Source organism: Marmota marmota, unplaced genomic scaffold (assembly GCF_001458135.2).
Source record: "Marmota marmota marmota unplaced genomic scaffold, marMar, whole genome shotgun sequence".
Taxonomy (NCBI): domain Eukaryota; kingdom Metazoa; phylum Chordata; class Mammalia; order Rodentia; family Sciuridae; genus Marmota; species Marmota marmota.
In genome coordinates, this window is record NW_026000093.1 from 12510477 (window position 1) to 12537261 (window position 26785).

At 38.2% G+C, this 26785-nt stretch overlaps 1 protein-coding gene across 1 annotated transcript in view; it reads left to right on the top strand.

Annotated features, from left to right (window-relative positions):
• Cpa6 (carboxypeptidase A6) overlaps nucleotides 1-26785 on the top strand; it is a 293008-nt gene that overhangs the window by 113945 nt on the left and 152278 nt on the right. Inside the window, exon 2 of the mRNA XM_015485745.2 lies at nucleotides 1619-1694. Within this exon, the coding sequence (XP_015341231.1) occupies nucleotides 1619-1694 (76 nt within the window). The remainder of the gene's footprint in view (nucleotides 1-1618; nucleotides 1695-26785) is intronic.

Here is a 26785-nt window from a genome sequence, read left to right on the forward strand (position 1 = left end):
GCAGGCCCGCCTACCTTGCAGGAGTGATTGGAAGCTCTGCCCCTCCGCGGGCCACTGGGCCTTTTCTGTCGGTGGTCACAATTCTGCCTACCTGGCAGGCGCGGGGGGTGGGGGGCGGCTCTGCCCCTCAGCAGGCCGCTGGGCCTGCTCTGTGGGTGGTCACAGTTCCGTCTACCTTGCAGGTGCAGGGGGAGGGGGCGGCTCTGCCTCTCAGCAGGCCGCTGCTCCTCTTCTGCCGGTGGGTCGCAGGCCCGCCTACCTTGCAGGAGTGATTGGAAGCTCTGTCCCGCCGCCGCGGGCCACTGGGCCTTTTCTGTCAGTGGTCACAGTTCCGCCTACCTGGCAGGCGTGCGGGGTGGGGGGCGGCTCTGCCTCTCAGCAGGCCGGTGCTCCTCTTCTTCCGGTGGGTTGCCCTCAATAATGTTCTTTATGCAACCTATTAATTTTGGGGGGGTGGAGTACTGGGGAACCAGGGATTGAACTCTGGGGCACTCGACCACTGAGCCACATCCCCAGCCCTATTTTATATGGGTCTCACTGAGTTACTTAGCACCTCCTTCGGCTGAGGCTGGCTTTGAACTTGCTATTCTCCTGCCTCAGCCTCCCCAGCCACTGGGATTACAGGTGTGTACCACCATACCAGGTCAACCATTAATAATTAATAAGCATCTACTCTATGCAAAAAAACATTGAGTAGTTGTCATGGTTATATGCTAGAGCTGTGCTCTGCAACCCATGTCACACCTGGAAATTAATTATACCTGCCTGGCAATCTGGGAAAGGAGTCAACCCCCACTGAGAATTCTCTGGCACACAGAGAAGACTTCAAGTCATTTTAAGCAATTCTGGCCCTTTACAAAAACAATAAAAATAAAACACCTTATAGCATATTCAATCATCCTTTCAATGGTGGCAAATATTAATGGTTATTAACCGTGGTTTGAAGCTCCAATCAATCTAAAAACTTTGCAGCCACCAATATCCCATGGCACACCTATAAGCAGTTGTTGGCCAGCCTGTTTCCTGTTTAGCTGGGAAACTCTGTATAATAGAAACGAGTTGTCCCACAGAGATGGGGAAAGGATCCAACTCAGGAAATTTGCATAGTGTATGGATTTTGTATGTCATCTCCCTAAAAGTCACATGGTTTTTCAGTGTCAACATAAAACAATGCGGGGCTTTGTAGATCAGAGCACTTGTCTAGCACGTGTGAGGCCCTGAGTTTGATCCTCAGCACCACATTAAAAAAATAAATAAATAAAATAAAGGTATTATGTCCATCTACAAGTAAAAAAAAATATTTTTTAAAAAATGGGCACTTTGTGCAGTGTTTATCTAGCATGTGCAAGGTCCTAGGTTCAATCCCCAATACCTCAAAATAAATAAATAGATGGTTCTTAATTTTATAGTCTTCAAAAACTGATGAAATACCAAATTGTTTTGAGACAAGGAAAAGAGACCCAATGTAATCAGAGACTAACAAAAACTGGATAAAATACTTACTGGTCAGTGAAGTTTTGCTGCTTTTCTTAAGGGCAGAGGCAGTTTCTTAACGGGTAAGAAAGGGATAGCTGTTATCTTTATTTTTTAAAAGTAAATATCATCTCTTTTTTTATAGTGATAAGGTGATAAGACTTATTCCCAAAACAGAAGAGGAAACATATGCACTGAAGAAAATACATCACCAATTCAAGGTAACAGAATATCCGCTTGGGGTAGAATTAAGCTTGTGGTTGCTTATGGGGCTTTGCTGACTGCACCTAAATAATTGGTATTAATTAGCCAGGGGAGGTAAATGCAGAGATACTTTGAAAAAGCATTTAAAGCATTTAAGTTTAGGCTGCTCAAAAAAAAAAAAAATCTTAGCTAGTCACGGTGGCACACGCCTGGTAATCCTAGCTGCTCAGAGGCAGGAGGATTATGAGTTCAAAGCCAGTCTCAGCAAAAGTGGGGCACTAAGCAATTCAGTAAGACCCTGTCTCTAAATAAAATACAAAATAGGGCTAGGGATGTGGCTCAGTGGTTGAGTGCCCCTGAATTCAATCCCCAGTATACCTCCAAAAAAAAAATCTTTGAAAATTACACAAAAAGAGATGAAACTATTAAAAATTATGTAAAACATAGTTTAGTAGTTCACTTATCCATCTCCCAGGTATAATGTAAGCTTCATGAGAGTTTGTCTATTTTTACTCATTTCTTGTTCCTCAAGGCTGCCTGGAATATCCTAGAAATTCTGTAAATGTCTTGTTTTGTTTTATTTTGTTTCCTTTAAGGAATGAGTGAATTTAGCTTATAGTTTTCAGAACTTCACTTTTCCTTCTTGCAATCATCCTACGTATCAACAAGATACTTTCCTCCTAATTAAAACTTTAGGCAGAAGTGAGTTGAGGAAAATACAACCTAGAAATGCGAGTTAATTATGTTGCTATGTTTCAGTGGGTCTGATAGGAGAATCTGGCTGGCAAAGTTTGAAGGCTGTGATTATATCATGTCTGATGAATTTTATGGATTTAGAGTTTCTCATTTCTCCATCACTACATATAATTGAGTGTTAGCTTTAACTCAAAAGTTATAAGAAATGTGGCAAAGAGCTGTTTTCCATGCCTACCAAAACACAAGCAGGCTTTTAAAATTACATGGTGATTAGGCTTCATTTTAACAAATGGCAAAGCTGATTACCAAAGCAGCATCATTAATCTCTAATATGAGACAGAGAAATATTTTTCTAGATGATGGAAGTACAATGCTACCTGGAGAAAGTGTTAGGGGATGAGACAGCAGGGATAAACATGATGGTTTCTAGAGACAATTGTAGTTTCCATATGTTTGGTCTTTTATTTATGGTTTGATTTTTCTCTTTTGTACCTTCCCTTTAAATATCATTTATTTACAAACAAAGTTTTTTTTAACTTTGAGTTTACTGGTTCCTTTCCTTCTTTCTCATCCTCAGCCCTGACCCAAGCAGTGTCCATTTTCAAGGATTGGTATCTCCATACCCCTCCCCTAAAATTGTGGTTCTTTTACCCAATATCTGAGAGACTGTGCTTGCTGGGCTTTTCCTAAACCTCCTTTCCTCCTTGAAGGACTCTCTACTTCTGTGATGCTGACATTAACCCTTTCTGGTCATGTATGATCATCAACCCCCACCATGTCCTCTTTGGCAGTATATATCTGAACTCTCTGTAACCAGTCCTGCAGGATCTTAAGAGTTGTAATGAAGTAAAGAAAGATTTGAGTAGAAGTTTCCATTTCCATTGAAATCGTTTTTAAATATACCATTGGAAAAATGAAATAGCCACTTTTATTTTAGACTCATGTTTTAGAGAACAGATTTTCTGAACCAAATATCAGAACAAAGGATTTTTCTCCAATTTGTGAATCTATTTACATGATAGGCCAAAGCTATGAAACAAAGATACAGAGCTATGAAAATGAATTTGCACATGATAATCACTTACCATTTTCAAAAGCAGTAAAATCATATCAGTGAGAATTATTAGGGTTGCTTATAAACTCTCAGAAACCATCACAGATGGAAGATGTTGAGCATAGATAGCACTGATGACTTCACATTTATATTAGACCCTGTAGTTTCCATTTTGTCCTTAAAGAAAGGTAGTCAAGTGAGGGGTTTAGTGGACCACTGTGAGAAGGGAAGAAGAGGGTACTGGTAAAAAAGTGTGGAGGAAAGTGACAGGAAGAAGGGAGTTAATATCAGAACCCTGGCAGGTAAGGTGGTGCTTAACTAAAATCCCAGCTACTCAGGAGGCTGAGGCAGAAGGATCACAAGTTCCAGGCCAGCATACAGTGAGATTCTGTCTCAAAACTTAAAAAAAAAAAATTTAAAGGAATGGGAATATAGTCAGTGGTAAAGTTCTTGCCTAACATCGACAAGATGCTGGGTTCAGTCCCCAGCACCACCAAAAAAAAAAAAAAAAAAAAAAAAATGATGATGATAATGATGCTAAGACAAACGAGGCTCCAGTAATTCCACTCCATGGATAATTACATCAGCCCTTCTCAGTCACTGTGAGCCTGCCATACAGGGCTACATGCTTTCTATAAACTACCTCATGTTGACAAGCCTATGAAGTGGGTATAATAATTATTGCTGTTTTACAGATGAAGTAACTGAGAAAGAAAGACAGAGGTGAAGTTGCCCCATCTTGGTACAGAATTAGAACAAGCAGCCAGGCAATGCCAGCCCTCTAAGACCTCTAGTCTGACTGCTCAATCCTCTTCCCAGAGGAGAGCATATAGGCTGAGTTTGCAGGGCAGTGAAGCCTAGTCTCAGAATGTAAGCACTATCAGATTCTCATTTACTTTATTCGTAGAGTTGGTGAATGCAAAGATCACCCTCAGGTTCAGTGATTTGCAGGAGGCCTCACATGAACCAACATGTAATCCTCCTGATTGCTGTGATTTTTTTCACAGCAAAGAGATAAAAAAAAATGAAATCCACAAAGGGGAATGGTGCATGGGGTAAAGTCCAGGGGAACCCAGGCAGAAGCCTCCAATAGTCCTCTCCCAGCAGAATCACATAGGACGTGCTGAATTCCCCTGGTGTGAGTTTTGACAACACTGTGCAACATTCTCATTGCAACGTTCTCAAGGAAGCTCATTAGAAACCCCATGTCCAAGGTTTTGATGAGGTCTGGTCATGTCATCACTATCTGTCTGGCACATAAAAAAAAATTCCAGGCTTCTAGAAGAAAAGCACATATTTGGCATGAACCATATTGTTTGTATAAACAATATAGGCACATTGAGTCACTCTCATCAGTTAGGGTGGTAGGAACCCTCCTGAAATCCAACTTCCCAGATGCCAGCCAAGACAAAATTTTTGCAAACAGGCCTTTCTAAAGATAGCATTTTCAGGCCTGCTCTGTTAAATCTTTCCTGCACGGTTCTTCTTTTCCTTTCACTAGAGAAATAGTTTTATTGAACTACAGTCTGAGGTATTGAGCTTAGATAAATTTCTGTCTGAAAGCATCTTTTACCTTGATGTCATTTTAAATTCAAATGATTTTACCAAGTGATCCATTTGCTCTAGGGAAAGCAGCAATTCTGGCTAGGCAAAGAAGGCAGCCTGCAGAGAAGAAAGAATATGACTGTCTGTCATCTTCTGGCCTGAGAAGCTGATAGGACAAAATTGGGGCCATTGCTAAAAGCTTCCTTGCATATCTTGTGCAGTGCCTTCAGGGGGAAAGGAGGAGATTTGCCACAAAGACTCTAGTTGCCGCCTTATTCTAAAAGCACAGAATTCTAACATGGCCCTGAGATTTCTGCCCTCTGTGTGCAAGTCCTGTAACACTGATCCCTTTTGAAGAGGATGGAATAGCCATTCCCATGATGATGTAATAGAAGGGAGATTGAGCTCTCTGAAAGCAAAAAATTTTTTCCAACTGCTCACAGAGGAAGAAGAAAGAGAAGTGCTCCCACTGGTCTCAAAGCATTTCACAATGGCTATGTTGTAAAATATCCATGGAAGTTATATGGCAATAAACGATAGTGACCTCTACAAGGTGAGTGATCCCCAGCTGATGGGCAGCAATCAGATGGAGTCATCAGTCCTACAACCACAAGGACCTGGCTTTTGCTACAACTATGTAAGCTTGGAAGAAGACCCTGAGACCCCAGTGAGAATGCAGGCCAGCTAACACCTTGGTTTTAGCCTATGGAAAGCCTAAAGAAAGAATCCAGCCATGCCTGGATTTCTCTTCTACAGAACTGTGAGATGATAAACGGAAATTGTTTTAAGCAGCTAAGTTTGTGGTAATTTGTTCCACATCAATACAAAACAGGCATTCAGTAAAGTACCAATCTATGACTTAGCCTTGGTTTTTTATATGAAGGCTTTAAGTTAATTTTCCTGATTTCACTGGCTATAACCAAGCATGTTAAGGAGAGGGAAAAGTGATTGGATGACATGCTTTGGCTATAAATTCACAAAGTCTTATCTGAAACATGAACAAATGCAAAATGTGTGTATAATATTGAGTGGAATCTGAGAAGGTGCAGTCAAAGCATGGCTAATTAGACATAGAACTGCTGTTACAAAGCTGGTTATTCTCCTAATTAAATTTTATGGTTTTGCTGAAGAATTGAAACAAGAAAGTTAAACAGAAAACCATGCCCCCAGAGAACAGGATCGAGAAAGCACCAACCAATTAAATTGTTAATTAAGAGCATAACCATGATTTAAATAAAGTTATGATGGAAGGGGAACAGGTTGCAGGTGAGTAAAATTAGAATCTGAACACCGTGTTCTGCCTGCATTTCTTCACAAATTCTTTGTTTGTGCTCTGAAGAAACAGAAATGGCTTTATGCAATATCTCAAAGTTTCTATTATAGAGTTGACACATTCTTGTTGAAGGAGAAATTAATGACATTTCTGTTTCCAGTTTTCTCATCAGAGAGAGAGAGGGTAGAAAACTGCTCTGTTTTTCTAAGTTTGTCATTTTTTTTTCTCAAACTGGAGCACAAACCTAAAGATATTGGTTGTTCACCAGGTATCATTGATGGACATGCCAAGAGTCACAAATTCCCATAGAGGAAACTGTACTTCATCTGTACTGCACAACTGTATTTCACACCTTTGTTTTGAATGTGGAATTTTCTGCTCTCATCCCAGTATGATCTCTATCTTTCAATCCCAAGTTTTTTTTTTTTTCTCCTGTATTTAACTCATGTCTTCTCTAATCCTCCTTGGTATGCTCCCAAGTCATACACCTGAACCTCTGGGAGCTTTGGAATACCTGCATGTCGGGGAGCTTATAAACTGAAACACCCAACTGGATAGTTTAGTCAACTGGGAAACTTGTAAGAAAGAAGATGGACGCCCAGCTGCTCGGGAGGCTGAGGTGGGAGAATCACGAGTTCAAAGCCAGCCTCAGCAACAGCAAGGCACTAAGCAACTCAGTAAGACCCTGTCTCTAAATAAAAATACAAAATAGGGCTGGGGATGTGGCTCAGTGGCCGAGTGACCCTGAGTTCAATCCTCAGTATCAAAAAAAAAAAAAAAAAGAAAGAAAAAAAAAGATAGATGGTAGAATTTGTACAGTGGAAATTGTATGATTCTAATTTTATTAGAAATTTTGTAAGTATAGGATCTTTTAATAATGGTTGTGATAAGCAGGCTTCTAGGATGGACCTCAGGATTCTTAGCTCTGGTATGCACATATCCTCTCCAAGGAAACCCATCAAACAGTAATCTAGGTACTTCAGTAAAAGGCTTTCACACCATCAGTTGACCCTAAAATAGGAAGATCAATGGGTAGGGCCTGAACTCATCAGGAAAGCCCTTCAAAAACAGAGTGTTTTTTCCAGTTGGTTTCTGCTGGCCTGAAAGAATTCATCCCTGTGAACTGCCACATGGCAAGAGATTGCAGGTGGCTGCTAGTTGCTGAGCACTGTCCCCAGCTTACTAAAAGAAAAACCGGGACATCAGTCCTATAACCACATGGAAATGAATTTCACCAACTAGCAAAAATGCAAGAGAACCCTGAGTCCCAGATGAGAACACAGCCCAAGTTGTCACCTTGTTTTCATCCTGGTGACACCCCTGAGCACAGAATCCAGTCATACCATGCACAGATTTCTGACCTACAGAAACAGAAGTAATAAAATTAAGTTGCAAAATTTGTGGTAACTTAGCAAAAAATTCTAATATGATGACCTTAAGCAGCCAGTGACTTAGTAAATAGTTTTCAATAGGAAGTAGAAGTAAGATACTGTTCTGTCAATACATTTGGGCAGAAAAATTGCATTTCCATTTTTGTTAAAGCCTTTGTTAGGTAATGAAGCAACATTTGCTTTCTTTGTAATGATTTTTGAAAGCAAGAAAAAGCTCCTTATAATCCAGGCAGATGGCCAATTGAAGTTATAGATTAAATTTCAGGAACACAATTTTCAGACGTGGCCTGTATTTTTCTCCTCTAAGTGGCTCTCGATAATTAGAAAACTCAATAGCAGAAACATATTCAGAGAAACAATATAATATGTGGGAAAACAGGAGTAGCTTAGAAATATTTTTTCAAAAGTAAGCCTTCTACAAACTATGATGGTGGCAATTATGGCTACCCCAGTAGTCTCTTATTTAATTGATTCAGCAGATTGACAACATGACCTTGGGATAGTACCAGAGTATTTTGACTTGACTATGTTTCCTTTCTATTTTTAAAACTTTCAAGTTTTTATATTTAAACAACCTGTTTTGGGACTAATTTTTTAAATTTTAAAAGTAATTTTATTGGATATTAGAAAATATCCTGTATTTTATTGGATATTAGAAAATGCTATTCCTAACATAATTAAGAGAACAGTTTGAGAGTTTGGGTCTGACACATTCTCTCTAAGATGATGATCTTGACTGGGCTCCTGCATGCATCTGACCTCACTTGTCATTACCTCATATGCACATATGAGTGATTGGCAGGCTGAAGGCTGGGCTCAGATGTCTCCTGATTTATCTAGCTAACTCTGGATGATTTACTAGGGAGTCACAGGAGTCCAAAAATGTGAAAAAGCATATTTACAAAACTCCCTTAAACTTGAGTGAATGCTGTCATTTTGCCACATAGGGTTGGAGTGGAGAAATAGGCTCTCTTGCTTGGTGAGAGAATTGTAAGGTGTGAATACAGACAGGGGAAGGATTTATGGTCATTGTTGTAATCTCTCACATCTTCTATTCCCTATCACCACCACCATCACACCGCCCCCCCCCACACACAAACATATTCCAATTCCAAACTGTCACCAAATCCCAAATGGAAGATGACAGCTGCTTAACCTCCCTGCAGTCTCACTACCACTGCCTTAGTTCTAGCTCTGACCATCATGAGCCTGAATGGCGCTAATCTCCCACATGTCCTTTCTGTGGCCCTCACAGGTGGCTTCCATTCATTCTCCACACTGCAGCCATGATGATCTTTCTGAAAAGTCAGAAGTCACATCTCTAACACCTTTTAAGTTACCCCCATTTTTGATTGTAGTAATTTCCACCCCAGACTCCTCACAGAAATCTTCTCCCTTGTTTTTTTGGAGGGGGGGTGGTACCAGGGATTTAACTCAGGGGCACTTGACTACTGAACCCCAACCCCATCCTTTTTATATTTTATTTAGAGACAGGGTCTCTGAGTTGCTTAGGGCCTCACTAAGTTGCTGGCTGAGACTGGCTTTGAACTCACAATCCTCCTGCCTCATCCTCCCAAGCCACTGGGATCACAGGTGTGTGCCACTGTGCCCAGCCCTAGGAATCATTTCATAAAAGACTGACATCAGTCCCAGTGTTAGAGATCTGGTTCAGCTGCTCAGTTGAGGCTTGGTTATTGGTATTTTTTTAACTCCCTAGGGGATTTCATATGTGTCCAATGGAGTAAAACACTGGCTTAGGGTAGACTCCTAGTATGACACATGGGGCTCATCAAGATGACATCTCAGGGCTGGGGCTATAGCTCAGTGTTAGAGCACTTGCCTCATACATGCAAGGCACTGAGTTTGATTCTCAACACAACATAAAAATAAATAAAGATATTGTATCCATCTACAACTAAAAAATAAATTAAAAAAAAATAGATGATACCTCCCTGCTTCTCCAACACTTCTCAGCATCCATCCCTACCCTTGACTTGGCTTCCAGCACACTCGCCATACTGTAATTTCTCACCAAGGTGCTTTTCTCAGGCTGATCCTCCTGTCTGGAATGCTTTTCTCCTCTTTGCCCACAATGAATACCACTCACCTTTAAAGCACAGGCTAAAGCATCAGGTTCTTAAATTCTTTGACCTCACTGAATTGTACAGACACCTCTATCCCAGCACCCATATCACTTTGCACTTTCTCACCAACAGAAATGAGTTTCTTAAGGATCTGAAATGTAATGGATTTCTAATTGCATATGGTATAGAGGGAGGCATTGCACAAAGGCAATGGCTGACCTTTCAGCTGGTGCTAAAAGGGGTTTATAGTGCAGGAACACAGCCTAGCTGAGGCTTAAAAGAGACCATTACTCCTTCACGATCCATCTCTCAGGTTTCACTTTTTTTCCTGTTCCTTGTAAGTCACCTTTATATTTATCCTTGAGACTTCACCTGAAAAATAACCAAGATAGAGCGATTTGTGCTTTAAAATGTGAATCTCTCGCTATTTCCACTTTTAAAGGACAGTAGCCATGATTCAAGATATAGGAATAGATGAAGTTCCTTTTTCAAGGACAAAGATAAAGTTTCTGGTGACTAGAGGGTTTTCTATCAAGAGTACAGGCTATTACTTTAGTGCCATTTCTTGGACCCATGATCTAAGAGCAGTCTTTTTATATTATCTGCCATAGCCACAAAGATTTTGCTTGATTAATTTCCTATTTTCCTATTTTCTTTCGTTTTTCTTTTCTAGTATATAAATATGATTTTTTTCCATGCCTTGTTTTGTTTTAGAGGTCAGTGTTGGTAAGAAGGGTGGCAGCACCCCGACCCTAGAACACTTTTTATAGAAGTGGACCATTATGTTAATGGCCAATTTCAGGGCACAAGTATGTAAATGAAAACCAATGACCTGAAGGAATAGACTATCATCATCCAAATGCACTATTAAATATTTAACCAAGCAAATGTTTGTACAGGTCAAAAGTGCAATGTGGTTAACTTGGTGATTGTGTATGACCCCTAGAGAAACACTGGGTTCATATCCAGACTCTTCCATATACTAGTTGTATGAGTGTCAGCAAGTTATCTAATTTCTCTGTCTCTATTTCCTGATCTCCCTCACCAGATTGAGAACCTTCTAAAAGAAAGAACCATTTATCATACTTGAAAGAACAATCAAGGCTTGCTGTCAGAGAAAATGCCCATTTATTGAGGAACAGCTCTGCATATTTATAGAGCAGGGGTGGTTTGACAGTTATGACAGTTTAATGGTTGAAGGGTTTGACAATTGGCATGGGGTGCTTTTTGATTGGTGGGTAAGGATCATGTGAGCCAGCAGGGCTAGTCTGATTGGTGGGTAAGGATCATGTGAGCTAGCAGGGCTAGTCTGATTGGTGGGTAAGGATCATGTGAGCCAGCAGGGCTCACCATTGGACGGCTCTTCTTGGGGGATGGGGAAGTTAGTCTTTGGAACCCGGGCGACTCCCAACAATACTTCTATGGGTATGATGGATGTCTTGACTCATCTTTGTTCCCTGGTGCCTGTCAGTAATAGGCATTCAAAAAATATTTTTTGAAGGATGAGTAAATGTAGTTCATTTATCCATTGACATGCCTATAATTACAATACAAAAAAAAAACCTGACTTAGATTCTCATCAAGAACATATGTATGACTGGAAATATTTTAACACAATTTTAAAAGGGAAGATATAGGTGGAATTAAGGAATTAATGGGTTCTTAATGGTGGAATGATGAGTTAAGGAGGTCTCATGGTGTTCCGAGTGTGAGGTAGGAAGAGTTATCTGTCTCTTCAAATACTAAGGAAATTTTATGGAGGAAGTAGAATTTCTATAATAGCCTGATAATTTTCTTGAAAGAACCATCTCTGAGATATTCCATCTTTCATCAAATTCTTACTTAAATTTAGATCTTTGCTTTTGGGTATTGACTAACTCAATGAACACAATAAAACTGATTATCAGAAACATTTGAATTTGAAAAAAAATGAGTTCAGGTGTTTTGCCTACGAATTAATGTGTGATTTCATATAATCAAATATGTCTGTCTCTCTTCTATTCTCTGACATACTTGATTAAACTCATTCCTGATGACCTAAAGCAGGTACCAGGGATCCATATGTGGCAATTCTTCATGCCCTAAAACAATTTCAAAGCAGCTTTTGCATATTCATTAGCCACAACCACAAAGACTTTCTTGATTAAAGGAGTTTCTTACTTTCTACCATTATGTTTTTCTGGTTGTATAAATGTGGAGGGATTAAAATTCCATGGTCCCAGAGACACATTTCTTAAATGTCTTCCTGATCATTGCATTTATTTCAAGGCCATCAGTATTCCTTCTATTCTCTCATATTATGGCCATACTTTAAATGTGGACAGGGATTCAGGCTAAGAATCAGCATTATATTATTGAAAAAGAAGAAAGGAGAAAGTACTGAGAACATGGACCATATTCTAGCAGGGAAAATGCATTGACCCAGTACAGATAAGGTAATCTTCGAGAAGCTAAATCGCAAATTTCATTTGTTTACTCCCTTAGATCATATCAGAAGTATAGACAGAAGATGCCTCTTTGTTATGAGACTAGGCCTAGCCTTTTGATGATACCGACATAAAGCATTCTGATACAGAGAGAGCAAGCCTTGGGCTTCCAGATAAGAAGTGAATAGATATGGGAGGATAAACTGATGGAAGGGCAGAATATACTCTTCTTCCCTCCTTTGATATGTCTATCCTTTCCTTCCCTAAAATTCCAACTGCCATATCAAGAGCCTCACTTGGAATAACCTATTCATTTAGTCAACAAAATACTATTGAACAATTAGATTGGTCAAGGTCCATTCAGGAGATAGAAACCACACCAATAATTTGAATAGGAAAATTTTAATATAAAGTAGTACTATGCTTTGTCCCTTCCAAATCTTATATTGAAATATGGTCCCCAGGGTTACAGTGTTGAGAAGCAGTAGGACCCTTAAGAAGTGATTAGATCATTAAGAGGGATAAATGCAGCTCTCAAGAGACTGAAATGTTTACCTTTGAGAGCAAGTTATTATAAATCTAGGTTCCCCTTGTTTGGGGCCTTTCTTCATGTTCCCACATAGCTATTTTCCCATCATGTCATGACATAGCATGATACCCTTGACAAATGAAGCTATCCAATCTTGAACTTGCAATATCCACAACCATAAACTTAATAAACTTCTTTTATAAAATTACCTAGCCAGGGTATCTTGTTATGGCAAGAGAAAATGGACTAAGCCAAGTAGTACTAACAAGTAAATGATGACTAATTTCTAAAAGTACATAAGAGAAAATACAAATACAAAGGGCAGCTTCTAATTCTCAGCATGATTAAAAGTATCAAAAAAAGGATCTAAGAACTTGGTACACCATCTTTCTCTCCATCTTAAGGGAGAGATTCAGATCTTCTTAGAATTGGTGGCCCAAGGACTGGGGAGCTAGAAGACTGGGGTTTGGTCTCTTGCTTTGGTATCAGTAAAACTTGCTGGAAATAAGTGTCACTGGTCTTCCCAAATGTTACCAGACGCCTTGTCATAGGAAGGAATAAAGCAGATGAGAGCCAGAAAAAGAATCGCCTTCCTTTCCCATGTCTTTCTGTATTCCTCTAAAGCCCTCTCTTGCCAAAGCTTAACATTGACCAGCTATCAAAGGAGTAAAGCTTACAGTGTCCAGCTTAAGAATTATGAAGCAAGACAGAAAAGTGGGCTGTGTGGGGTTGGGGCTGTATCTCAGTGGTAGAATGCTTGCCTAGCATGCCCAAGGCCCTGGTTTTAATCCTCAGCATATACACATGTGCATACACACACCACACACACACACACACACACACACATGACAGAAGGTGTCATGGCACTTTCACCAGCCCCAGGGATATGGTAAGGTCCTTTATGGGGTGATGGCCAGCGTCTCATTGGGGGTTTCTTCTTCCTGCGGAGGATGGTGTAAGCCACCTGAGAAGTTAAAGTCTAGAATAATTAGTAAAGAACAAAAGACAAAGAGTCATAAATTTATTTTCAAAAGCAGAGCCCCTGATAGGTTTAGTCCCCCATGGGAGCTGGAACTAGACAAAAGAAGATGGCTCTAGTGGTTTATTTAAGGGTACATTAAAGGCAGGGGTAATGTTTCAAGGGCGGAGTTTTGCTTCCTAATGTCTCGCAGTCAGCAGGTTGATTGGCACCTTAGCAGGTCACACCCATCTCAGGTGCTGTGTGGGACCTTTAGCAGATCTGGTCCACTGGTCATTCCCAGACACCAGATTCTCCTATTTAATAGGGTTTGATGAGCAGCAGCCCACACGTAGCCCATGGATGGCTCGAAACAGTCCTTGTTCTCACTAACCCCCCTGTCTGAAGAAAAATATAGAGAAATGAAAAGGTCATGGCAAAAAGTAGGTGTTAAACCTAAAATCTCTACCCATCACAAAAGGAGAAAGAAGAGACTGAACACTTACTATGTGCCAAGCACTCTGCTAGGGGCCAAATATATATTATGTCATAATTCTCATAATTTTTAGAAAGGTTAGCATTACTATCCCAGTTAGATAGATTGAAAAATGGAGCCATTTGCTTTCTGTTCTACAGAGCCTTTTCTAATTTTAGGAGAAAATTCATCTGGGGGGAGTTTTGTTTGTTTGAGGTTTTGGGTACTGGGGATTGAACCCAGTGAGCCACACCCCAGCCCTTTTTGTTTTTTTTTATTTTAAGACAGGGTCTTAGTAAAAGAGTTATTTTTGAATATGATTTAAGGAAACGTTTTACCTAAAATATTAGGTTTTGTTTGTTTGGGGGTGGGTACCGGGGATTGAACTCAGGGTCACTCGACCACTGAACCACATCCCCACTTTATTTAGAGACAGGGTCTCACTGAGTTGCTTAGTGCCTTGCTTTTGCTGAGGCTGGCTTTGAACTTGTAATCCTCCTGTTTCAGCCTCTCGAGCCACTGGGATTACAGGCATGCAAAACCATGCCTGGCAAATATTAGATTTAAAAAAATCTTTTGTTGAAAATATTTGGGAGCTAGCTGACAGCAAGAAAGATCACTTAGAAATACATATATGGGTTCCTTCACAATGCTGTCCAACAGTGGTATGGCCCTGGGCAATTGGCCAACTCTCCTGCCACTTTCAGCAACCTTCTGAGCTTTTAAAATTCTGCCTTGATTAACAATGTGTTTAAACTACAAAGTTTGTTGCATCTTGATATATTTAAGTAATTTACAGCAAACATTAAAGTAATTTTTCTAATGTGAATAACTAAGTAGGTGCTGAGAAATTGAGGGAGAAATGGCAGCAATAAGTATGATATTTGTACTTCAACAAATCTAAAGTTGTCTCTACAAGTCACAGATCTTATTGTTTGGCCTCAGCATTTGAAAAATAATAGGGAGAACAATTTAGAGATTATAAAGAAACTACACAAAATTGATTTTGGAATAACAAATCTCTCAGGGTCACCCAATTCCTTTAGAAAATATACAATAGTCCTTTTATTCAAGAGACCATTTGATCAAGGTTGGTCAAGATAAATGATGTGTACTAAATACTGACTTTCATAGAACTTAGAATATTGCTTAGCATAATTTATTACTTAATAACTTGTAAAAGTGAGATTTAAATCATAATACCAAAGTGGATTCAATCTCAGGTGAGGAATATAAGAAACATGAGCCATAAAAGTTAATTCTCTGGCCAGTAATACTTAGCCTCTTTTTCTTCATCAAATCCTTGAATAATGGTCTCTTGAGAATGTTCATAAAGCGGGAAGGTGGCATCAGTGGATAATAAGTAAGCAATTATTTGAGGACATTATAATCAGGTAACTTTAATAAAACAGCAAAAGTTTCAGAAACACAGAAATTAAAGTTATCTCAAGGACAAATGCAAAGTCATGCTTGCAAACATTTAGACTATAAGCCATACAGAAGGGAAGAATGACTGAGTATAGTCAATGGGATGTACACAAAAGAGAAGTGGGCCACTTGTGAGCAAAGATGTTAAAGAGTGGAAGTTCTCTCTCTATGCCTTCCTTCCTTTTCTGCATGGATGACAGCAAAAATGGCAAAAGAATAAAGGAATCAGACATGGAAAATTTCCAGAATTCTGAATTACCACATAGAGGGAAGCTGCCGGCTTACAATGTAGATGTCACAATCTAGAAAGAAAGAAGCCAGTGTTCTATGCTAACAAAACATTTGGTAACACTGTCAGTTGATCTTGAAAGACAAAGGAAATGCCTGTTGATCCTACAGTTCTACAGTTGTTGAAAATAGGCAGAATTTTTGCATGTATTTTCTGCTTGTAGAATAGGGAGTATTATAAGAAAGAGCTGAATTCGGGCAGGAATTGACCAGTTTACAGGGCAGGAAAATCAGGCTGATTCTAAATTCTAAACATAAGAAAATAAGATTAGAAATGGTGTTGAACAAAGAAGGTCCATTAGAATTTCTTGGGTTTGCAAAGGGACTCTGATTAAGGGAGTTACTTTTCTATCTTTCTATCCCAGCTGTATCAAATGTCCTCAAAGTGACTTCTATTAAGTTGGAAGATGGCAGGCAGTGTGTGGGGACCAGGAATAAAAATTAATAATGAAACAAATTTGAGAATTACATCTAGGAAAGAACTTGGGGTATGGAAACTTAATGAAATTTAAAGGGAGAACATGAAGCCTAATTAGTTTCTGAAAGGTAGCCCAAGATACCACAGACTCGACCAAAAGATAAAACTTTGCCAGATGAAACTTTAGACAACTATCGGGACTCCAAACTTGAACAAATAAGAAGCAGGCTGCAAAAATTGCTTGCCTCCAAGGAGTGCATACTCATCGATATCTACTCCAAATGTGGCTGTGACGAATAATGGGTGAAGGAGAACCTCCTAGAGAAAGCCAGGGAGCAGGGTAGGCAGTTCATCCCAGATGGCAGACAATGGATCCAAACCAGGACCTTCTTCTCCTGCTAGAGTGGGAGGCTTTCTCATGTGCTGTGTGTGAAATAGTGTTGTCATTACCTGGCCTATGAGTACACACCTCCTGTTCCTCCCCGTTTCAGAAGGGAGATGTTTCTGTGGATGTCCTGTCTTAGCTTGTCATTACACATGAGGGCAAAGAAGATACAGGAGGCAGATAACCTGCCTTTTAGTTTGTACATCTCAGAGTACCAAAAAGCCATATCTGGACCTACTGGGAAAGACTATGCTAACCAGGGGCTCTGCATCTCTTCATATAGCAGATAGATACTGACTTTAAGAATACAGTAATGAGTCATCAAAAATCAAATTCCTTGGGGTTTATGTTTCACAACCATGTGGGTAGGAGTGATCATGTATATGACTTCCAACCACAAGAGGTAGAAGTGATGAATGGCATCTGCATACCAAGGCCCTCCTCTCTTTTCCCCTACCCACTAGCTATACAATGACTTTGACAAGGCCTTGAAGCATACTGTAGCTATCAGATGAATGGGCCTGGTCCCCGAATTATACACAGTAGAAAGTTACCCACAGCAAGGAACAACTGCCTCAGAAACTAGGGAAAGCTGTTGAGTTTGAACCAACATCTGTTCTGGTCTATTGGACATTGTTGTGTTGCTTAAAGCAGAACTTCTAAAACTGACCCCATCTCAGGAACTCCTAGCCTTAAATTCTGTGGATCAACTGACTATATTCTAGTGATTTAAAATTCTTAAAACAAAACAAAACAAAAAATAACTGACATGGACTGAGAACTTACAAACATACTCATTCCCTCAACAGACCTTAGTTGAATGCTTGTGCTGGGTGCTGTGTGAATCACACACTGCATTGTGAAGATACATAGTGATTGGAAACTGGACCTTCAAACAATGAGCTCAGAGATAGTCATTATGTCATCAGGGCAGAGGGAGAATTTGGTAGAATCTCTCCCTATTATTCCAAATTTATCCCTTATTCAATAATCTAATCCAACTGGGTTAATCTCTGTTCTCCATATCTGTCCTGTTTCCCAGTGTCTGAGCCTTTTTTATACAAATGAAATATTTACATAGTGCCTACTATGTGCCAGACACTGTTCTAGATGCTGAGGACTACAGTAGTAAACACAAGCAACAATAATCCTGATGAAATAATGACCTGATGAAACATAATCTAGTAGAAGGAAAATGACTCCCCAAAAAGTGAATAAAAATGTAGTCTATTAGATGGTCATAGTTGTAAAGGCAGTGTAAAGCAGGGAAGAAGGTCAAGGGTCATGGACTATAATTTTAAATGAAATGGTCATCGAAAAGAAGGCGTTTAAGCAAAAGTTAGCCTTTTAGAATACCACCACTTCCTTATCTTCCCTTCAGAAGGGCCAGTGTCAGACACTAGCTCATCAGAAAGCTTTTGCTGGTTGTCAGAACTAGATATGTTCTCATTTTTGAGCCCTTGAAGAACTTTGTTATTCTCTGTTATTCACAATCTGTTCTCATATTCCGGTTTCCTTACTGAAAATCATGTTCTCATTCATTCCAGAGTTTTGAGGAACAACCACCAATTTGATTAGGATAACTTAAGATTAACAAATTGCAGCTCTCTCTGTCTTCACCCCACAACCTCCATCAACAGACCACATATTTGAAATTGACAGTTGAACTTTTCTCAACACCATTTCACCCTTTCAAAGCAAACTGCTGTGCACATAGCTCTTCCACATGAAAATTACACCCGTCATGCCTCATGTACAAAGGATACATTTTTTAAAAGATGTATAGTACATTTTCCAATCAGAAGGACTAAAGGTGTTAATGATGCCCAGAGGCTTAACTTGGCTCCAGGGAACAGGATGGTGCAGAGACAGAAGGAAAGAGACAAAGAGAGACCTGGGAGAGAGTTTGAAGACAAAAGAAAAGCCAAGCCAAAAAATTACAGAATTCCAGGTTCAGTTTGATCAGAGGTTAGCAAATAGAGAGGCTCACAGCACTGAGCAAGTTAAGTACCATAGTTATTCTCAAAGGGAGGGTAAAAGGGAAAAGCTGATTTGCTTGGGAACTTTTTTTAGATGATCTCACCAAATATGTATAACCACAAGCCCCAGTTATCATAAAGGAAAACTTAATACTGACTACAGATCTGTTTGTTCCCATTACTCTTCAAAGAATGTACAATTACATATCTTTTAAAAAAAATTTGTTTTAGCACTTGGGATTACAATTACTTATCTTTAAATTGTTTTAAACAAATCCGTGGACATGCTTTAAGCATATCAGTTTCATTTTGTACCCATTTTAAATTTATAGATCCTTTTTTCCTTGTAGACAATCCTGGGATTAAGTATAATAAAATAAAGAACTCTTTAAAGAATAAATGTTTGTAATTTAATGAGATGTTAAATGAATTTCTAAATAGTCTCCTTAAGGAATTTTGTTTTTAAAAATGCTAAAATTAAAACAGTTTGGGACAAAGGCTGTACCCCATCTTCACTTGGGTATGGAGTATGTGTATATGAAAGTGACTTTCTGTACTTAATTTGGGAACAGTTCAAGAATTCAGTTCTTGTACCATATAGAAGAATAATTCACAGAAACAGAATGATCTTTTACATTTCTTTAAGAATATAATAGACAAATCTCATACTGAACCTCAAAAAGAGTAGCTTTTATCTTTCTAATACAGCCATGCAAAGATCAATTTTGTGTCTTGTTTAGTTTCCTGAATGTAATAGAAGACCATTGGCTTTGGCTATTTTTTAAACTATACAAAACACAGAATTATAAAACTGGTATAACATGTCCCTAATAAGGAGTGCCGCAGTCTGGCTGGGCACAATCAGGAGCCACTTGTCAAAAGAAACTAACTTTATTTTTAGAACCACACACACCAAACAAAACAGCCTCTCAGGAAAAACCCTCAGAGCCTCAACTGCCACCACTGGCTTTCCACAAGCCTCTCTCTCCCACACCAGCTTCTCTCCCCCTCCCACCATCCTCCTGCTCTTGAGGCCGATTGGCTGGGTCACGTGGGCGGAGCCAAAAAAGTCCCCCAATGAGCAGCTCCGTGGTCTGAAAGGGCAGGGAAACAGCCCAATGAGCATCACCGCAGAGGAGCCAATCAGCTAGATGTTGCTGGGGCCGCTGTGAGCCAATCATCAGCCGGCAGCTGGAAGTTTGCTGGGGCCCCTTCGGCTGTGGCTCTCAACAAAGGAGTTCTAAGTTTTTAACACAATGTTAGCTCATTTAATTCTCCTGGCTCCCAAACAAGTGGAGAAATGACAAGTGGTATTTTTGATGGACTTTATCTTGTTCCCTGCCAGGTAACACAAGTCTGTAATTCTTGAAGCTAACATGGGCTCTCATTTTCTGACATCCTGTCAAGGCACTGACCTCACCAAATTCAACAGTTGTGCTCCAATTTTGTTTTCACTTCTATTTCTCCAAGATCTGGCAGTGCCCTGTCATAGACCCTGCTTCATGCAGAGCTTTATGAGATGGGGGACAGGAAGAAGACATTCAGTAGACATCAACTTTTTTTTCTACTGTAAGAGAAGCAGAGCTTGAGGGTGTGTGTTCCCAGCACATCAGACTGATTCTACAAATGTGTGATTCCTTTGTGTCTTTACACATGTAGGGTCCTGTTATGGTTTGGATATGATGTGTCCCCCAAAAGCTCATGGGTAAGACAATGCAAGGAGGTTTTGAAGAGAAATGGTTGGGTTAGGAGAGCCCTTAACCTGATCAGTGAATTAGTCCCCTTATAGGATTAACTGAGTGGGTAACAGAAGGCCAACAGGGTGTGGCTGGAGGAGGTGGGTCCCTGGGGGCATGCCTTTGAGGTTTGTATTTTGTATCTGGTGAGTGGATTCTCTATCAGTGCATTCTCTCTATGCTTCCTGATCACCGAGTGATCCATTTCCCTCTGCCACACTCTTCCACTATGATGTCCAGCCTCATCTCAAGCCCTGAGGAATGGAACTGGCTGTCTATGGACTGAAACCACTGAATCTGTGAGCCCCCAAATAAACTTTTCCTCCTCTAAAATTTTTTTTGTCAGATCTTTTAGTCACAGCATCAAAAAAGCTGACTAAAACAGGCACAAATAAACTTACAAGAAGTTGGATCTACTTTTGCTTGAATAGGTAACAATCCATTGGTAATATTCAAAATCCAAAATGTTCAAAGGATATATAAAATCTCCGTCTTCCACCTTTCCTTTAGTTGCCCATTCCACCCACAGAGGCAACTAGTGTTCCTCAACTCTTACAAAGATATTTTACACAAATTCAAGAAGAAAGATATATAGAAACACAAATCTCTGCCTAAATAGAGATTGTATATATCTATATCTATTAAATATATTAAAATCTATACATTATCTACAACCCTATGTATCTATATGTATCTAGATTGACATATTTCTCTTCATCCTTTTTCATAAATTACAAAAAAATACATACACATTACTACTTGCTGACTTCACTTAAGATATGTTGGAGATCATTTCATAACAAAACATAAAAATCTCTTCATTCTTTTTTTATCACTGCATAGTCTTCCATTGTGTGGATATACTTGAATGTCTTTGACAGTCTTCTGATGATTATCTAGATTGTTTCCAATCTTGTGCTATTACAAACATTATTTCAATAAAGAACTTGATAGAAGGTCATTTCACATACATAAAAGTAGGATAATTTCTCAGAAATGGAATTGCTAGATCAAAGAGGATGTGCATTTTGATATTTCTCAATTGGTCCTCTATAGGCTTTGTTAATTCACATTCCCACCAGAAAAGTATGAGAATTTGTGTTTTTCTATACTCTTGCCAACTTATTGTATAATTAAGCTTTTTAACTCAGGACAATATGGACTAAACAATGAGTTTTCCAATTCTTGAAGAAGATATCTAGTGTATCAAATGATTTCTAATGTTTTCACAGATCCAGTTGAAATAAATTGTATATATCTTTAAAAATAATATTTAAAATTTAGCCTTGACATAAAACTGTTTAAAGTATGTGTCATATTCCATTCACTACAATGTTAAGTTGATCAAAACAATTCTGCATGGCAGAGTTCTGACCCTCATTCAACTGACAAGTGTTTGAGAAATAATTAGGCAAACATTCCAAGTACCATCAAAGAGTCTGAGCAATATATTGCAGCTTATTAGACTGAGATTTGGTTCGGTATCAGGAAAATATGGAAATAATGTGCATAGTAACATGTAGAAACATTACTTTATATAACCCATTTAAAAGCATGTATGCATTGTAGGAATAAGCATTTCTAAATCTACTTTATATAACCCATTTAAAAGCATGTATGCATTGCAGGAATAAGCATTTCCAAATCATGTGTAGGTTGGTGCATGTAATATTACAAGTGAGAAAATTGTTTGTTTTTTTTTAAGAGAGAGAGAATTTTTTAATATTTATTTTTTAGTTTTCGGTAGACACAACATCTTTATTTTATTTTTATGTGGTGCTGAGAATCGAACCCAGCTTGAGCCACATCCCCAGCCCAGAGAAAATTGTTTTTATGAGACATTTAAATGTATGGGTCAGCACAGCTACTCTACTACACATTATTTCTATAGTATTTATAAAGGTACAATCAAGACCTCTGGAATTCCAAATGAGGACTTCTGCTCAAGTAGAAGTTATTCACATGATTTGGAATTGTTCTCTTCATTTTCAACAATTAAAGGAAATTCCCAGTATTTTACTACATATAGGTACGTACAGGTAGGCCCCTGAGCCTTGCTATTCTCCTTAAAGAATAGTATTTTGACAAAAGTTCTAAAGTATAAGACCTTACTCAGTTATACAAAAATGTGTGATTAATAATGTAATCTCAACTTCACATTCATGAAATAAGTTAGTATTTATTCAGAGCCTTCTCTGAAAATCTTTTTTGGGTTTTGCTTGTTTTTGTTATTGTTTGTTTTTGTTTTAAGCTATATTGAACTAGGATATTAAACAGGAACAATTAAAATGTGTCTAGACATTCCTACACAGGGAACCACTGGGCTTGGTTATAAGCAGAGGAAGAAACTATGGGCAAGCCCTTTGATTACAGTTTCTGTGGGAAGAACATGTAAGGCAAAGTAAGCTGATACAGGATTGGCTAGTTGGAATAATTTCAGCAGAAATGCACGGGAGCTGTTCCCTGTTTGGCTTATATTTGGCAGGGGGCTAGGAAGAGGGTTAGGTCAGGTATAGAGTGATCTCCAGTGTGAGAGTCAGTAATGGAGGTAGTGGGGTGGGTATAGGCTCTAGGTTGGCTGGTTTATAGTTGAAAAGAAGGTTCTGGGGGAAGGATTCCTCCCAAGGCAGAGGGTGTGACCAGGGAGGCAGGAGGCCAAGGCAAGATGAGTCAAGCTGATTATCCACTTGTTCAGAACAGGGCAGATCCAGTGTGGGCAGATTCTAAAATGTCAAGCTTAGAGAAAAAAGTTAATGCAATAAAGAAATCACTTTTTGTAAGCACCACTAGCTTTTTGCTATGCCTTTCAACTATTGTGACATATACCAAGTGTTCTTAGAATTTTTATGTACAATTATATGTGCATATGTAATTATATATGTATGTGTAATAAAATTTTTGCAAATAATTAATCTTTAGTCCATATAAAGTTTAATATAAAGTTAATACATAGTATTATAAAGACAACTCAGTAAATTATATTAATATGGAGTATTATAAAGACACCTCAGTAAATTCTCAAGAAGTTTTCTTACAGATCCATAAGTTGCACAAATATGATTTTTAAATATTATGTAATATTTTAAGTTGGCCTTGGCACTTAAAATCAACATTTAAAACATGATTCATTGTGATAATATTTTCTACTTTTGATTTTCATTTGTTGGTAATATAGATTACACATACACACAATATAGTAAATCTAGGAAAGAGCTTATAAATTAGTACTATAAACTTTTCTTAGCTCATCATCTAGGGAAAAGTATATTTATTTAGAACAAAAACTTGTTTTATGAAGTAAGTCAGATGCTCTTTTAAGTGCAAAATTTGGAAATCTAAGCCATCAAGATATGAAAGAAGTTTTTGTCTATTTTTGATCCTATAACACAGAAATAAATTTCCACCTACAATTTAATAGGCATTCAGTCTCCAAGTAAAACTCAACATAATATGTATATTTAAAATGTATGTCAACAAATTCTGTTGCCCTGCCTTAAGAAATATTTGTTGCTTGCTCACCGGAAAAAGTTTTTCTCCATATTACCAAAAGTTGAACTTAAAATTAATTTTTTATAAACTTTAATATTCAGATCTAGAATTTAAAAGTTAATCTAGAAAATTCTTATTGAGTAATATAAATCATTTAAGCCAACATTTCCATTTAAGATAATTAAATCTGCATTAAAAATAAACATTAACCTAAAAACATCAAAAAGCAAACAAAATGGTAAGAAATTACTGGATTAAAGTCTAGGAAAACCTAAAGTTGTAGCTGCTTTTGCTCTGCAGCAATTGATGACATTAAAAAGACCCTCTGAGTAAAGATGAACCAGATATAAGTAGACCTGCTTTAAAATACCCCAATGGTCCAGATAAGTCCCATGTCCTGAAATGGGGTTAAGGTGATCTTAGATAGCTAGTAGCTACAGAAAACAAACAAAAATTTTCTCTGAAAATAACACCATGATAGTGCTCACATTATTTCCACAAATAACTTTTAAGTGGTGATGTTCACAAATTATCAAAGAGGGCCAAATACATAAGGCAATAAGACAACATGAATAGGAACTAAAACAAAGAAACAAAAATAGGTCTACCTGGCTCCAGATAGAACAGTTAGCAGACAAAGGACAGCACTTAAGATTATTGCACTCCTAGAGATAAAAACTTGGGCTTTGATAATGGCAGAAAGAAAACAAAACCTATATAAAGTGATATTGCAGAATAAAAAAACAAAAATAGAAAACATAAAACTAAAAAGAAAAAACTGAAATTAAGAATTTAGTAGATTAGTTTAACAGATTAACCATAGCTGAAGAGAGAATTGGTGAAATGAGGGACAGGAAAATACCCACAAAGAAGCATGACTAAACCAAAATATAAAATGCAGGGTAAGAGATACAGAGAGTGCAATGAAAAGACCCAACATAATTCATTGAAATTACAGAAGGAAAGGGAAGAAAAGCAGTATTTAAAGATGTCATGTAAATTAAAAGTCATGCTCCCATTAGATATTTATTAATTATAAATGCAAAATGGTAAGTTTTCAGTGGAAAAAAATCAGACATTGTATCAACCAAGTAATCAACATTAACATTACCAGTGATAGAATAAGTCCTGAAGTAATACACTTAGAAGGATGCAACATCACTTCTGTAATGCTCTTGCCAAAAATACTTAGTCAGAATCTAATGAAAAGACACTATTTTTCACACCAGAATTCTTTCAAAATATCAAGGCCATGAAAGATAAAGACAGACTGAGAAAGTGTTCTAAATTAAAGGAGACAGAGAGATCAACTAAATAAAAATTTTGATCTTGGAACAGATAAAAAAAAAAGACATTAGTGGGATAATTTGCAAAAATCTGAATAAAGTCTTGATTTTTCCCAACCCTCCACCTTCAATCTGTGGATGTGTTTTCCTATGAGATGAGTCTCTTGGAGGCAGCAAATTGTTAGGCCTTTTTTTTTTTTTTTAATCTGATCTGCTAGTCTATGTCTTTTGATTGGTGAGTTTAGGCCATTAACATTCAGGGTTATTACTGAGACATGATTTGTATTCCCAGCCATTTTTGTTTATTTTGGGTATTTAATGTGAATTGGTTTCTCCTCTCATTAAATTTTCCTTTAGTATAATACCTCCCTCTGCTGATTTTCATCATTGTTTTTCATTTCCTCTTTGTGGAATATTTTGCTGAGGATGTTCTGTAGTATAGGCTTTCTAGTTGTAAATTCTTTTAACTTTTGTTTATCCTGGAAGGTTTTTATTTCATCACCAAATCTAAAGCTTAATTTTGTTGGATATAAGATTCTTGGTTGGCATCCATTTTCTTTCAGAGCTTGATGTATGTTGTTCCATGATCTCTTGGCTTTGAAGGTCTGGGTTGAAAAATCTGCTGAAATACAAATTGGTCTCCCCCTTTAATAGGTGATCTGATTCCTCTCTCTTGTGGCTTTTAAGATTCTATCCTTATTCTGTATGCTAGGCATTTTCATTATAATGTGCCTTGGTGTAAATCTGTTGTAAATTTTGTACATCTGTAAGCCTCTTGTATTTGGTTTACTAATTCATTCTTCATGCTTAGGAAATTTTCTGATATATCTCATTGAAGAGATTGTACATTACTTTGGTTTTAAACTCTGTGCCTTCCTCTATCCCAATAACTCTTAGATTTGGTGCTGTCCCATAATTCTTGGATGTTCTGTTCATGGTTTCTTACTATCTTCTCTGTGTGATCAACTTTATTTTCCATATTGTATACTTTATCTTCATTATCTGACATTCTTTCTTCCAAGTGATCTAGTCTGTTGGTTATGCTTTCTAGTTGAGTTTTTATTTGGTTTATTGTATCCTTCATTTAAAGAATTTCTGACTTTTTTTCAGAGTCTCTATCTCTTTCTTGAAGTAATCTTTTGCTACCTGTATTTGCTCTCTTATCTCATTGTTGGAGTGATCAATTTTTGCTTGTATTTTCTCATTTAGGTCATTCTTTAATTCATAGATCATTTTAATTGTGACCTTCTAAAATCTTTCTCTGACATTTCATCAACTTTGCTGTCCATGGGTTCTCTTATTATAATATCCTGGTTTGTTTGGGGCACTTTCCTCCCTTTTTTTTTTTCATATTGTCTATGTGTCTTCCTTTCTTGCAGTGTGGATCTATATTCTTGTAGAACCCATGCAGATTGTCTGTACCTCACCTTGATATTGGGCTTCCAGACCCTGCTGCTGTCCCTCCCTCAGTGTATGCATCTAAAGGTGTTGCCAGCAATAGCCTAGGTAACTTGAGATAATAATTGAGGTGCTCCAAGATGCAAGCAATGTCTTACAGAGATGGGGCTGTAAGGGTGGGCTTCACACTCTCTTTGGGATGCCTGCTCTGAGATGCAGCTGCTTCTAGGCCCTGTCTACTGTCAAAAAAAGTTAGGGGCTACGGTGTGG